Source organism: Diabrotica virgifera, chromosome 8, assembly GCF_917563875.1.
Source record: "Diabrotica virgifera virgifera chromosome 8, PGI_DIABVI_V3a".
Lineage (NCBI taxonomy): Eukaryota > Metazoa > Arthropoda > Insecta > Coleoptera > Chrysomelidae > Diabrotica > Diabrotica virgifera.
The window spans coordinates 119,175,803-119,191,317 of NC_065450.1; the positions used below are offsets into that span (position 1 = coordinate 119,175,803).

Consider the following 15,515-nt stretch of genomic DNA (forward strand, 5'->3'; position numbering starts at 1 on the left):
ATTTATTCCTGTTTATTTGCTTTCTCTCTCATCATCTTTGTTACCCTGGCTTATTGATGAATTTTCTCAATATACCTACGCTATAATAAATATATAGCCCAACCATACCAGTAACATCAGATGAATGCTATAGTCTATGACTTGGTATATGGTTAAATGACGTAGTTTTAATTTTTACAATTACGTGGATGCATAAATATATTTAGCAATTAAAAAGTTCACAAAAATAATGATTTTGTTGTAAGTTACAGATGTAGAAAGGCTAGTTGTTCATTTGATTTTTTTTTCAATGAGCACTGTAGTCATGATTTCAAAATGGAACCACACTAATTGATTATTATTACCACGTTAATTTTTTTTAAATCAGCGGAGAATATAAAGCTGATAATAACAAAAATAAACAATTTTATTAAATGTTTATTTTTGTGGTATTATAAAATACAGTTGTTTCTATCATAGAAATTAGCAACTTCCATATACTGTAAACTCGTCTCGTTCATTGTTATATTTCATAACCTCACGGAAAAATATTTCATAACCTCCAAATTTTAAAGAACCGATTGGATTAACATGAAATTTGGCATAAACATGGAAAACATGTCAAAGAAAAAAAAGATATTGCGCCGATGTGTGCTTTTGCCCTGGGGGCGAGTTTCACCCCTTCTCTTCTTCTTTGGCTTTTACAACTCTTCGTGAGCCTTGGCCGCGTTTACTATTGTCTTCCATTGGTTCCGATCCTGTGCTAATATTTCCCATCGTCTCACTTCCATCTTCTCCAGGTCTTCTCTGGCTGCATCTTTCCACCTTTTTCTAGACCGTCCTGCCGGTCTTCTACCGTCTGGTCTAATGAAATATTTGAACTTTAAAATCACACCTAATTTTCTCTTTTTTTTTCACTCCTGTAACTTATTAAAATAAACATTATCGAAGTTTTAAGGGTATTAAACCCTAGCTTAGCTTTAAAAACATTGTCCAGTGCGACGCTTAGCAACGGGAGTTGATTAAAAGTTGTAAGAAGATACAGACGTATTTTTTTATTGCTCTACGAAAGTATTACTCCAATTATTCATTTTACAATCGAAAGTTAACAACAAAAAGTCTAATTATAAATCATAATCAAAGGGAGTTTCGGTCCTCGGTAATAGTGTAATATTTCATTCTGCGTTTAAATTTTTTAAAAATACTTATTATTAGTTTTCTCAGAATTCGAAAAAAATTAACCCTTATAATACCATTCTTTTTTACATACGTGCGATATCAAGCGGGGTGCGTTTGCCATTTTTTTGTGTTTTCTCTGTAATTTTTTCACTTTTTATGTAAACCGGTACTCAGTTTCACCGAATAAACCATCACGTGGCGCTTTACAAAATGACGCATACCTTACACGGATTCTTGATAAACGATACTGAGTGACCACGTATCAGGTCTGTACTACTAGGCGGTCGGTGCAACTGCAACATAAGACACAAGCTCCGAATAAGAGTAGTGGGGATATAAAAAGTACAATATGTGACGATTTTATGCGTCTGTTAGATTATAACAACTTAAAAAAAATTGGTATACGTAGGATACCAAGCAATAGGGTACGTAGGATACTGCAGTTCACACTCTAAAATCCTCAATAATTCGCGCGATAGAAAAAATTCATGTAAAATTTTAGGTAAAATATCACGTTAATAAATAAATATGCAGGTACGAAAAAGAAGAACAAAAGCAAGAAACAAATGGATTAGATATATACGAAAAAGCACGTATGGGGTGCATTTGCACCCCGATTGGTATTATAAGGGTTAATGTATTTAAATAGCATTGGACTAAGATTTCGCGCTTACCCCCTTAATGCCGAATAACTATCAGTATCATCATTATATGCATTTGCACTCCGCTTGGTATTATAAGGGTTAATACATTTAAATAGCATTGGACTAAGATCTCGCGCTTACCCCCTTAATGTCGAATAACTACCAGTATCATCATTATATGAATGTACCAACAAGTCAAAAAGTCATGATATTAACTCATGCAATAGTTAGCATTATATACCTATTATTTTATATTGTATTTAAAATGTTTTTTTACAACCGTGTTAAAAATGCAATTTATCTACTCTATGTCATATTATGTATCAGTTTTTATTTTGTGAAAACTGTCATTATAGATGGCAGTGCGTGAAGGGTTTAAAGTGGGCGTGAAGTAACAATGTATTTTAAATGGGATTTATTTTTCGCACCCTTTCAATGGGTTTTTTGGCACACTTTCATATAATCAAATATCCTTAACTTTCGCGTTGTCATGGTGATGACAATATGAGCAATGACTTACAACAAAATTTTTGACAGTTTTGTGTTTTGAAAGTAGTTAGGATTTTTAAATGTCAAAGCTCTAAAAATTGTAGAATAGAAATGAATTCCAGTGACGAAGTGTTATAGTTTTTTTATTTGTTTGTCGAAGAGTAAATAAAATATTGTATGAAACTGTGCGTAAAGTACTTTTTGCGAACTTACGCGATGTATAGCATTCGCTCCGTTGTCGCTCGTGCTCTAAATATCGCGTGCGTTCGCAAACAGCATACTTCACGAACTGTTTCACAAATAACTATTTTAGCACTCCATATGAGCGTTAAAAATGCTACTTTAAAGCACTAGTGCTTTAAAAATTTTAAGGCACTGCAGTTAAAAGTGAATTGTCAAATTGTGAAACGTCAAAATATTTATATTTCGTTTATTAACATTAATATTAATAATACAACTTGCGCAATTTAAAAAAGGTGGTTTAAAAGGTTTTCTAAAATTTAATTTAAACTGTATTATTGCATTTTTAACACGTTTGTAGAAAAAAACTATTAAAATTTGTTAGAATGTACAACAATAAAAGTAAGATGTTATTCTATAGTTATGGTTTACGTATTGACAATAGAGGCAGTTTTGATGTAATGTCAAGAAAAATATAAAAATGGAATGTCAGTAAAGTTCAAGTAAAAGTTTTGTAGATATTGTCCTGTAGTTGAGAATGAATAAATTGTAATTGTTAATATATAAGACGTTTGTAGAAAAAATATTGTATGATATACGTGTTAAAAAGTACATTTTAAGGCACTCGTGTGCCTTACTTTCACATGCGTGCCTTAAAATTGTACTTTAACACTTATATCATAAATAACTATTAAATGCCATTGTGCGCAAAATGATGTTAAATTTTGATTTAATATGCTTTGTTTTTTTTTCTAATAGGGATTTTTCAGAAGAAGTATTCAGAAACAAATAGAATATCGATGCCTACGAGATGGCAAGTGCCTAGTGATACGATTAAACAGAAATAGATGCCAGTACTGCCGGTTCAAAAAATGTCTTGCTGTAGGAATGTCTAGAGATTGTAAGTATATAAATAAAAAATTATTATTTAAACGATATTACCGGTGGAGAGTGCGGACACTGTGTGCAGATAGTATACATATACACTCTATATTCTATACAGGATGTAACTAAAAAACAGGTCATTAATTAAATCATATCTTCTGGGACTAAAGATAGTTCGATTGAACCTAATGTACCTTAGTACAAATGTGCACATAAAAAAAGTTACAGCCCTTTGAAGTTACAAAATAAAAATCGATTTTTTTCAATATATCGAAAATTATTAGAGAGTTTTTATTGAAAATGGACATGTGGCATTCTTATGGAAGGAACATCTTAAAAAAAGTAACAGTGAAATTTGTATATCCCATAAAAATTTTATGGGCTCTTTCCCCTTAAACCCACCCTTCCAAACTTTTGTGTACGTTCCAATTAAATTATTATTGTGGTAGCATTAGTTAAACACGATGTTTTTAAAACATTTAGCCGCTTAGCGTTTTTTCGTTAAGCCAGTTTTTATCGAGATGTAACTTCTTTTTTAATATGTTTAGAATACTTCAATTCGTAATACTTCAATTGCTTTTAACCCATTTATGCCCAACGGGTCGTTAACGACCCAACTATCAAAAATATGTTTCAAGCAAATATGTCGAATTTATCAGTCGCTCTTTGTTTACAAGTTCATTCCTGACTATGCAAGTAAGAAATTTATTTAGTGCAAACCGTTTATTTCGCTCGTAGTGTTCGTAGAGTGTACGTCAAAATAGAACTTGAATAATGTTCGCAGCATGGCTTAATTCAAACACTTGTAAGTACATTTAAATAAATTATTTTATTATTTAAATTCATTTTATATAGTTAAACATAAGTTGTATTAACACACTATAATATTACTAAGTGCATAGAAATCGGCCAACTTAAAAATTTGGTCATTTTTGATGTCTCATATTTCCTAAACCTGGTGGCCGATTTAAATGATTTTTTGAACATGGTATAGCCTGATTCTTTAACAATACTACTGTAATAGTAATGTTGCTGAACAGATAAATTTTCATTGTATACCGGGTGTACCAATCAAACTGTGTTTTTTTCTCAAAGTTCGCATCACCATGTGGAATATTCTGGCATATATAAAATACTGAAATTAAAAACCAACTATAGCCTAAGGTTTTCTTAACATTCTGTTTTTTGATTCATTCGTTTATGTTGGATAGTAGAAAAGTTAGGTACTTTTACAACTAGACTTGTTCTTCATCAATACACGGTGGGTCTAAATAAGTGTGACAAACTTTAAGGGGTAATTCTGCATAAAAATATAATGACAGTTGGCTTTATAAACGTATGTCCGCAAAAATGTTTTGTTTTCGAGATACGGGATGTTGAATTTTTTCTTACAAACTGACGATTTATTTTATTGCTTTAAAACCAGTTGAGATATGCCAATGAAATTTGGTGGGTTTTAAGGCGTAGTTATTGCACTTTTTTGATATACAATTAAGCATACACCATGAGCGCGCATGCGTGTAATATGGCCGATCATATTACCCGTATGCACGCTAATGGTGAATATAAAATTCTTAATTTTATGTCAAAAATCCGCAATAACTATCTCTTAAAGCCTACCAAATTTCATTTGCAAATCTCAACTGGTTTTAAAGCAATAAATAAAATTTCCTATTTTACCCACCTATTGTTTGTAGATTTGGAGAAGGCATACGATACGGTGCCTTTGAAAAAACTGTTTCAAACATTGACGAAGGTAGGTCTCAGTAGAGAGTATGTGGATGCTATCGCAAATATATACAAAAATGCAAGAAGTGTCGTTAAAGAAGGAAACTTTATATCTGAATCATTCCCTATATCAAAGGGGCTTAAACAAGGATGTTGTCTATCTCCGACTTTATTTAAAATATATATTCAATCATCACTAGAGCAGTGGATGAAACAAGTATCCGGAATGGAAATAGACATAGGCAGTGGTAAATGTCTAACAACTTTGTTTTTTGCAGATGATCAGGTAGTCGTAGCGAATGATGAGGAAGACATGGACAACATGTTTAGAAAACTAAAGAAAGAATATGAAAAATGGGGCCTCAATATGAATATGTCAAAGACAGAGTATCTTAAAATAGGGGATGATGAAAAAGATCCAGAGTTAGAAATTAGAACCACGAAAAGATGTAATGAATATAAATATCTCGGATCTATAATATCTAAAGAAGGCACTACCAAAAGAGACATCGAAAAGAGAACGCAGCAGGGCAAAAAAGCGCTAAACATTCTGAGCTCTCTACTGTGGTCTAAAGATATAAGGCAAGAAACGAAATTGACAATCTATCGTACCTTGGTAGAGCCTATTATGACTTATGGGGCAGAAGTTTGGCAGATGACAAAAAAAGATAGGAAAAGAATAGAAGTAGTAGAAATGGATTATCTAAGGAGAGCGTGTGGTATATCTAAAAAAGATCACATCAGGAATGAAGATATTAGAAGGAGGACACATACTGTATATTCCAGTGTAGATAAAATTGAAACTAGACAACTAGTGTGGTATGGTCACTTGAAACGAATGAATGAAGATAGATGGCCAAAGAAAGCTTTAAATTACATACCACACCAAAGAAGAAGAAGGGGAAGACCTTCAGTTGTCTGGGAAGAAAATGTACGGCACATCATGAAAGATAGAGCCATCAAAGAAGACGAATGGATGGACAGAAAACGATGGCGGTCGAAATGCGAGAAGCGGTAGAGGCTGTAGGAACCTCGCTGATAGATAGATAGATAGATAGAAGAAAAAATTCAACATCCCGTAGCTCGGAAACGAAACATTTGCGGACATAAGTTTGTAAAGCCAACTGCCATTATTTTTTCATGCAGAATTACCCCTTAAAGTTTGTCTCACTTATTTAGAAACACCCTGTATTGATGAATAACGTAGCTAGTTGTTAAAGTACCTAACTTTTTTATTATCCATCTTAAACGAATAAATCAAAAAACAGAATGTTAAGAAAACCTGAAGTTGGATTTTAATTTCAGTATTTTATAAATGCTAGAATATTCCACAGGGTGATGCGAACTTTGAGAAAAAAACACAGTTTGATTGGTACACCCGGTATACAACGCAAACTTATCTGTTTAGCAACAATATGATTACAGTGCTATTGTTAAAGAATCAGGCTATAACATGTTCAAAAAATTACTTAAATCGGCCAACAGGTTTAGGAAATATGAGACATCAAAAATGACCAAATTTTTAAGTGGGCCGATTTCTATGCACGTAAGTTAAGTATGAAAATAATCTGATATGTGTCATAAATATAATATTATATTTTGATGTGTCGTTAACGACCCGTTGTCATTATGACATATCATAATGAGAAAATGTTTTTTAGTAAGAAACCATTATCTACTGCAGAAATTCTGGAGGAAATAGAAAAAATTGAGAATAGTGACACTAAACCGGATAAATGTTTGGGATAAATGGCTTAAGTCAGAATTTCACATCACAAATGTTTTGATGCCTTCTGGACGAAAGAAATCGGCTCCTTTTATTGGTACATACGGTTTAAGTCTACCACTGTTGTATTAACATGTTATCTAATGAGTATGAACTGAGCCAATCCAAAAAGCAAGCGTATTATCAGCAAAATAAAAACAAAAAATTCAAATACATCAACCATTTGTAATTTCCTAATGCAACAAAGAATTTAGAAGACATAGTTCGTACGTTATTGTCTAATTATGGAAAGTCGTTCTATCCGTTCTACTGGATCTCAAAATATTGCAATAATTCCTGCTCCATTCCCATCAACACAGTATCTAATTATTATTACTGGTGCTCAAAGAAGAAGATGTCGTGTATGTTCAAATAAAACTACAAAAGCATGCGATAAATGTGAACCACTCCACGATAAATTTGTCAAAAATTATCATACAAACTATTTTAAGCGTTAAGTAATATAATTAAACTATCTCATTGTTTTAAAAATAAAATGTAATCGCATAACAATTATTATTTTTATTGTGTACCCATATGTGCCCAACGGGTCGTTAACGACCCAGCATGTTTTTCAAAAATCAGTTTTTGACAAATTTTTTTAGTAATTTTTCAATGCATTTTAGGATATTTTATTGCATTCTTGAGAAAATCATTGATATATTTGGAAAAATAGTTCTGGGCATAAATGGGTTAAATAGTCTAGTAGGTTCTTTTGGTTTACTGCTTTAATATTTTGTCCTAGCACTACAAATAAACCAGAAGCTGTTTTAAAACGACTTGGTTTATATTTGCATTTGTCTCATTTTATGATAATATGTTTTACTGCTAAGTTTGTATTAAGTACACTGCTCACATATTGGTAGCTTATTTTTAGAGGTGTGAGTATGTATGTCTAGTGTGGCCTAATCGTACCCGATTCTCTACTACGTTCATGACATTTTTGCAAATAGGTTTGTCCCTACAACCGTGTGTTGTAGTTTAGTTTAGAGGGAATTAAAATAAAACAGATAATACCTATAAATCGAAACAAAAACGGAGGAATATGTAAAATAAATAAGCAAGTCAGAAAATGACAATTTAGAACATGGGGCATAATTAAAAATATTGTAAAAGTAATAGAAAATAACACTAATCAAGAAACAACAAAAGCCATGGTTCACGATGAATGTAAATTAGAAATAGAGAAACGCAACAAACTCCAATTGGAAAGTTTAAGACTAAAAACAAAAAAGCACAAAAACACGTTACATAGAGGTAAAGAGAAAATAACCAACTCATATATATATATATATATATATATATATATATATATATATATATATATATATATATATATATATATATATATATATATATATATATATATATATAGGAACTGGTAACTGGTAGGAAAAATGAAAGAATACCCATAAGCGAACATATAAAACACGCTGTATTTTCCTGTCACCGTGTCACACAAAAGATTGGCCAGCGCAAGTACATGTAATAATTATTGTTACATGTACTTGCACTGGACAATTTTCATTGTGACACAAAGTGACAGGAAAATACAGCGTGTTTTTTATGTTCGTTCATGGTTATTCTTTCATTTTTCCGACTGTATATTTTCAAAAAACCTTTTTACCACATAGTGGTGTAAGGCGACAATACATTACATTATGTTACATTATAATACAATACAAAAACAACTTAATCTTAAATTTAACTAATAACTGCTATACATTTATGTTAACTGCTATACAAATTTGACCCATTCCTTCTTATTTCTAGCCAGCGTCCTTGCTTCTATCCACGTTGTTCCCCTTTTCTCGATTATTTTGCCTAGTGTTCTATCCCATGTTTGTCGTGGTCTACCTTTCTTCTTTCTTCTTTGCTTTTTTGCCTACCAAATTTCTTTCACCGGTTTTGTCTGATCCATTCTCTGAAGATGACTCCACCAACTGAGTTGCCTTCTCTCTATAAATTCTAACGTTGACTCGATTTCCAGATCTTCTCTTATTTGAGTGTTTCGTAGTCTATCTCTTTTGGTAACTCCTCGAACTCGTCTAAGGTATTTCATTTCTACTGCCTGTATTTTACTCTTTTGTCGTTCTGTTAGTACCCATGACTCGCAACCAAAGGTCCAATAACCAATTCAATAACCAACTCATACAGAAGTAAAAAACTTCAATTTGTACATTAGTATAAAATAGTTTATTAAAAAACTTCTTAAAATGTTATACGTCTTAATGTTATTGATAACATAATGACCTAGTTACCTTTTGACCCACTTACCACGCGTGGGAGTCATATGTTGCCCTAGGGCCGTATCCTTAGGAATTTTATCCATCCTTTGGATTTTTCGATGTGCTCATTTATATAAGACTTTTGTCTGTTTTTTGAAAGGCTTTGACCTTTGTATTTTTTGGTTGGCTCACCATGTTCTTGTAACACTGATGATGCTCTTGTTACAGAGCGAAAACGTTTTGTTTATATGTTTTAAACTAATGTAGGGCTTTTTAAACTAATATACTGTTGTGATCTTATTTATTTATATGTGATGCTATTCTTATATGTAATTTAATTTAATTAATGCATTAATTAATCAACCAGATCACATATCAATATGTTTTCAATCTCAGGGCGAATTATAAAATTACTTACTTTCGTGACTTCTAAGTATTTCTCAGTGGTTCCTAATCGGGATAGGAAAAAATAAAATAATACACACATATGGATTACAATTATAAATCAAATTTTGTTTATTTTATATAAATGGCAATCACTGCTTAATATTTGTTAGATCTTATATTTATTTAATACAAACATTTAAAAATGGGAATCTTATTTCCTTTTGGTTTCCAATTTAAAACTTTTATTAATAATGAAACTATTAGGATTTATTAGCAACAAATTGATTTAAGTTTGATGAAAATCTTCTGATATTAGCGATTATGTTCTTCAATTTTTAATGTGGTATTTAATACAAAAACCCATACATTCATGTCTTGACAAATGAGACTGACCTTTATCTGGTGAACTGCGAATGTCCTCACACAAAACCCGTTTCCTCCTACCCTTGGTTGCGATGAAAAACTCGTCCTGGCCTCCAGTAATGTTCTCCTTTGAAAACAACCTCGTACAGCTCTCGTTCTTGCTTTTCTCGTGATGCCGTGTTCTACCTTTTTCGAACCACTTCAATCAGCCAACCGGGATACTCTTTGCCCAAGGAGATTCTTTTCTCTCGACTCGGCCTACCTCTCGTTCCGATGGGTACTCAACACTCACGGAACTATACCGGCGTTTTCACTCTTCGTACACTACCGTCCACCACTGGACTTCTCCTCTCCACCGCTCAAAACATTCTGATCTCTCATCCTCATTCATTTCCCTACTTTCTAAATATCCCTTCCAGATTCAAAAATCAACATTCCACCACAAATTATAATTCGCCGTATTCCTCAATACCAACTTTTAATCTTTCTAAATATGTTTAATGGATTTCAAGAAAAAATAATCATTTCCCAATTTAAACTTACTTTCTACTTTTTACAAAACTTAATGACCTATTATCTATTTCACTGAGTCTTATTTAGCGTAGGCTAATGATCGAATCTTCCGCGAACACTATAATGGTCCGCGTCACTCAAACTTGTTTGTCTTGGCGCATTGTTACCGAGTTTCGTCCGCTTCTTCGAATCACTTTCTTAAAAACTAAATATAATAATTTGTTGTATACAGGTTGTTCTAAATTTACATGCCCGTGGTTGAGAAAATTGAAGATCTTTTATATTAATTTAAATTTTGCTTATAATTATAAAATTTTAATTTTCATATCAAATAGGAATATAACAATACCTTTTACCAAGAGGAACATTTTTTATTAAATTTCACTTGTAATTAATGGTATACAGCCAACTACAGGAATTTCTTCCTTGTGGATTCTTAAAATGTCTTCCAAATGGATTGCAAAGCGTTTTCGATCTAATTGGATCATCTTCAATGCATTCTGCTGAGTAGTTGAAACTACCACACTATCTAAAGTGTTAACCTCAAAATATATGGTTTACATAGTATTAATTAACAAAATATATTGACTCGATGTTAATGGATTAAATTGTCATATAAATGCTAAAAGGGCAACATGGTTCCCTGCTCGAAAAAAAATGCTAGGTTCTTGCCAGTTTAATGGGCACAGACCAACTAGGATTTTCCCATTGATTTTATAGAAAATAACTACTAGTGGAAATACAAAAAACTGAAAATAAAGTGAAGGTAAATAATAAACTAAGAGAAACATTTGCAGTGAGAGAAGGGATACCACAAAGAGATCATTATTGTTTTTTAATGTAGTGTTAGAAATGGTATTAAAAGAGGCTAAAACTAACAAATCAGGTCACATATATCATAAAATAAAAATCATCAACGTTTGGCATTTGTAGTAATTCTATCCAGAAGCAAGAAATAATAAAAAAAGGTAATAGAACGATTAGCAAAAGTTTTCCGAGAAAAAGGACTCTATATAAACGAAACAAAAACGAAGAGCATGGAATGGACGGACAAGGAATTTGAACAGAGGTAATATTTAATGATAACAACGGATGAAGGAAAAATGTATAATTTTGAACAGATAGAGAAATTTGAATATTTAGAGACTATATTTTCGAGGAAACCAACTATCCGGAAGGAAATACACAAAAGACTAATGTCAGAAAATAGTTTCATGTGTGCATTCAATCGAAGCCTCGGAAGCAAAAATATATCTAACGCAGCTGAATTAAGAACTTATAAAAACTGTAATCAGACCAATACTTATGAATGCCTAAGAACTATGAGACTCATCATCATTCTCTTTGCCTTATCCCTATGCGGGGTCGGCTTCCCTAATTGCATTTCTCCACACAATTCTATCTTGGGTCATATCAATGTCAATCCCCTTTACCAACATGGCCTGCCTTATCGTCTCCCGCAGGTCTTCTTTGGTCTTCCTCTCCTACTCCTTCCAGGAATCTGCACTTCAGCTATTCTTCGTATTGGGTGATTAACGTCTCGACGTTGAACATGACCAAACCATCTTAACCTACCCAAGTAGCAATTTTACGACCTGCAACCAATTTTGTCCTAATGGGACGTTCAATTTAAGGACAAAATTGGTTCACAATAAGCCTTAACCAAGGACAACGTCTGTTTATCCTATGGACCAACGTTGCTGCTAATAAGTAATATAATCTGATGACCAACCGACATCGGGAATAACGACGTCAATTATTAGGATAAGGTTTGACGTTAAGCTGACGTCGGTCTTAACCTATCTGTAGTATAAGTGCAATTAAGTGGCATACATCAACGACTACTCAACGTCGGGAATTACAACGTATTTTTTAGGATAGATGCCAACGTTCAGAGGACGTTGGTGTTTTATCGAGTATGGTAGACGTATTTTTCGGGAAGACGACAACGACAATCCAACGTTGAGAATACCAACGGTAATTATTAGGTTAAGGTTTAACGTTAAGCTGACGTCGGGTATAACCTCTATACTACAATGTAATTTACTGGAAGACATTTAACGACTGCTCAACGTCGGGGATTACAGAGTATTTATTAGTATCGAACCAAACGTTCAGGAGACGTCGGGTGTTTTCTTAGTAGGTATATGGTAGATTGCTGCGTGTACTTGCTGGAAGGTGAGAACGACAATACAACGTAGGTAATAACAACGTAGTACTTAAGTAAAGTTGTATACGTTAACCTGACGTCAAAGTTTTTTTATAAGATAACTGTAATTTACTAAAAAACGTCGACGACTATCGAACGTCGTAAAGTAAATTTTCGACAATTGGTTGTTTAGTTTCCAACTACAAAAGGCTAGGGCATTAGGGCCTATCTGACTTGACTCATCTTGACTTATATGACTATAATATGACAGATATTATTATTCTACATTGCATAACATAACCTTACTTTTTTACATTTGGTTTTTCTAGTTTTTCTATAAACAGTATATTAACAATAACAATGTATTGAATGAAAAACCTATATAGTTAAAAAAATATATAGTTGTTCTTGGAGAAAAACAATGTTTCAAAATGAAGGGGAAATGCATGGAAAAAAGAAATCAAAAGCTTTTAGACATTCAACATCTTTTTACAGACAAAAAGCTAAACTTATGAAAATGGCACATACAGAACCTGAAGAGCGGTCCACCAGATTAAGGCGTGTTCACGACGACGACCGGTCGTCGGGAGTCTGTCGTCAAGACCAGGTTGTTTGCGCTTACTTTAGGACGTATTAGGTATACCAATAGGTACAGTGGCGGCCCGTGAGGTAGTGCCATAGAGCCATGGCACTACCTTGCTAACTATCCATAAACATATTTTTTATCTTCAAAACTTTTTAATTCCTATTAATTTTTTTGTGTGTATTTCTTTTGATCTTCATAAATTATATAAAATATGGCAACTATGGGCGCAATACAATCCCTGCCGACAGCGGAGAGTATTCGACAGGAGAATCTCCTTCGCGCCGAAGTCAGTACTGGCACGAGTAAAGAGAGAAAGATTTTACGAGCATTATATGTAAGTGACGGAGAAAGAGCTATATTGGACTATTAGTATACCTTAACAGAATCTCTGTGCCAGGCACGAGGGTATGAAGCCAGGTCTATTTATTTTGAGTTTCTTTACGTGCTGGTTTGTCGCTTTTATTATGTATATTTTCTGTTAAAAAGTTTTTGTATTTATAATTAAACTTTTAGTGCATCATGATCGTGGGTATTTTGATAATATTTTGATTATTTATTAAGTTTAATTTATTAATTAACAATAAAGATTAGTATTTTAAAAAATTTTTTGATGGTTTTTCGCTAGAAAAAAAAACTACAAATGTTATAAGGTGTTGTGGAGCTTTCGAGTTAGCTTTAAGAGGTCACGACGAAAAAGAAAATTCAGAAAATAGAGGCATATTTAAGGAGCTGGTCAATTTTAGCGCCGAATTAGACAACGACTTAAAGGTTCATATTATTCAAAGTACCAGATCTTTCAAAGGTCTACCTTCTCCGGACATTTAGTTGCTTCTAATTTATTTATGTCGGAGAAGTTTTCTGCTTATAAGCATCAGTTCTCCGAATCATTTCTTAATGAACCATGGAGACAATTTTAATTTTTAAGCAAAACTCGGTTTAAAACTGAATTAGATGTAGGTAGGTACTGTATTAGCGAGACGAATTAAGTACTACCTCTGGGGCTGTTTCGCTATCGGTTTTATTGTAGAGGGAAGGTTTAAAAAGCACATTTGAAGAAACTATTAAACTTTTAAGTATTTTAGTTACCATTCCTATATCAACATCTGAAGCAGAACGTTGTTTTTCGATGTTTACATCGAAACCTAGTGCTTTAGGTATGCTATCTGCAGAAAAGCATTTTGTAAATTGTATTGATAATTTTAATTATAAAGTCATTGAAAACTTTGCAACCAAAAAATAAGAGAATGAACTTTATATATCGTAAACTTTAAAAGTGACATTACAAAAATTTGTGCATGTGTGTGAATAATGAAATAGTATTATTTTTATAAATTGGTAAATAGAGACTAAATCGTAATAACAATTTTCAAGCACTATCAGCAGTAAATGCTGGTGGTAGGTTAAGAGGTTTTTATTATTAATTAATTTACGGAACTGTTTTGATCAATGTTGGACAATTGCTTGGCACCTCAGATCAATAAACTTAAGATATAAAAGTATCCGCGCATATTTTTTTTTAGTTTTTGTTGTCAGTATACCTTTTTTTGACAATATCGTGAATCCGTCACTAAAAATTTTGGCGGCTGCCCGAGTTGTGGCACTACCTTCTTAAAGTGGTACGAGCCGCCACTGAATAGGTAAATTCGAGGTGTGCAAGGTAAAAATAGGTTATACTAAAGGTCGGCAGGGGGTGTCCTTGTCCAAATCAGTTAAAATGTAGTGCAATTTAGGTCGCGAGTCAAATCCGCCTTTAATGAAAGATCAGCCATTTTTTGAAACATAATGTTTGGCAATTTTTTTGCTAGATTTTAATGAATATTTGATTTTAATTAACGAATTTTGTTTATATATAAATCAAGGATAATTTTGTATGGGTTTAGACATAATAATATTATGTTTTTTTAATTACGATGGTTATTTCTATTTTTACCGTTTTGTTCGATTTAACCTGTAAATTTCTGAGGCGCTTTCAGTTTTTAGCAATTTTTATACCTAGTTTAACAGTACACTTCCTTGCGTTTGTAAATTTTCGACCGCATTATGCAATGAGGCAGACGATTAATAAAATAATTATACAAGTCACTTAGGTTATATTCTGAGTAGAATAGGAACCTACTTAAATAAGTATCAACAGGCCGTCAGGCATCTTAGTTTCTGATGATTTAATATCCTCCAAGATTATTAACCTATTTGGTAAAAATGAAGTGTGTCGGCCGTACTTCTGTGGTAGAGAATTTTATACTATTACTTTACAAGACCAAAGTCCTAAAAACTAACGTAATTTGACAATAAAATATCTCGAGCTGAGAAGTCGAGAGGGGGACGTCAAGGCAACCCGTATTTCTATTCCCCACTTAGGTGCAGATAGCGGTTTTCTGACCGTCGTCGCAACGTCGCGTATGAACGTTGGGGCATTTAATCCAACGTTAAGACGTCGTAA

The 15,515-nt window shown here is 32.8% G+C and overlaps 1 protein-coding gene across 1 annotated transcript in view; it reads left to right on the plus strand.

Moving 5' to 3' along the window:
* Positions 1-15,515, plus strand: part of LOC126890367 (ecdysone-induced protein 78C) — a 94,472-nt gene that overhangs the window by 46,481 nt on the left and 32,476 nt on the right. Inside the window, exon 3 of the mRNA XM_050659243.1 lies at positions 3,231-3,372. Within this exon, the coding sequence (XP_050515200.1) occupies positions 3,231-3,372 (142 nt within the window). The remainder of the gene's footprint in view (positions 1-3,230; positions 3,373-15,515) is intronic.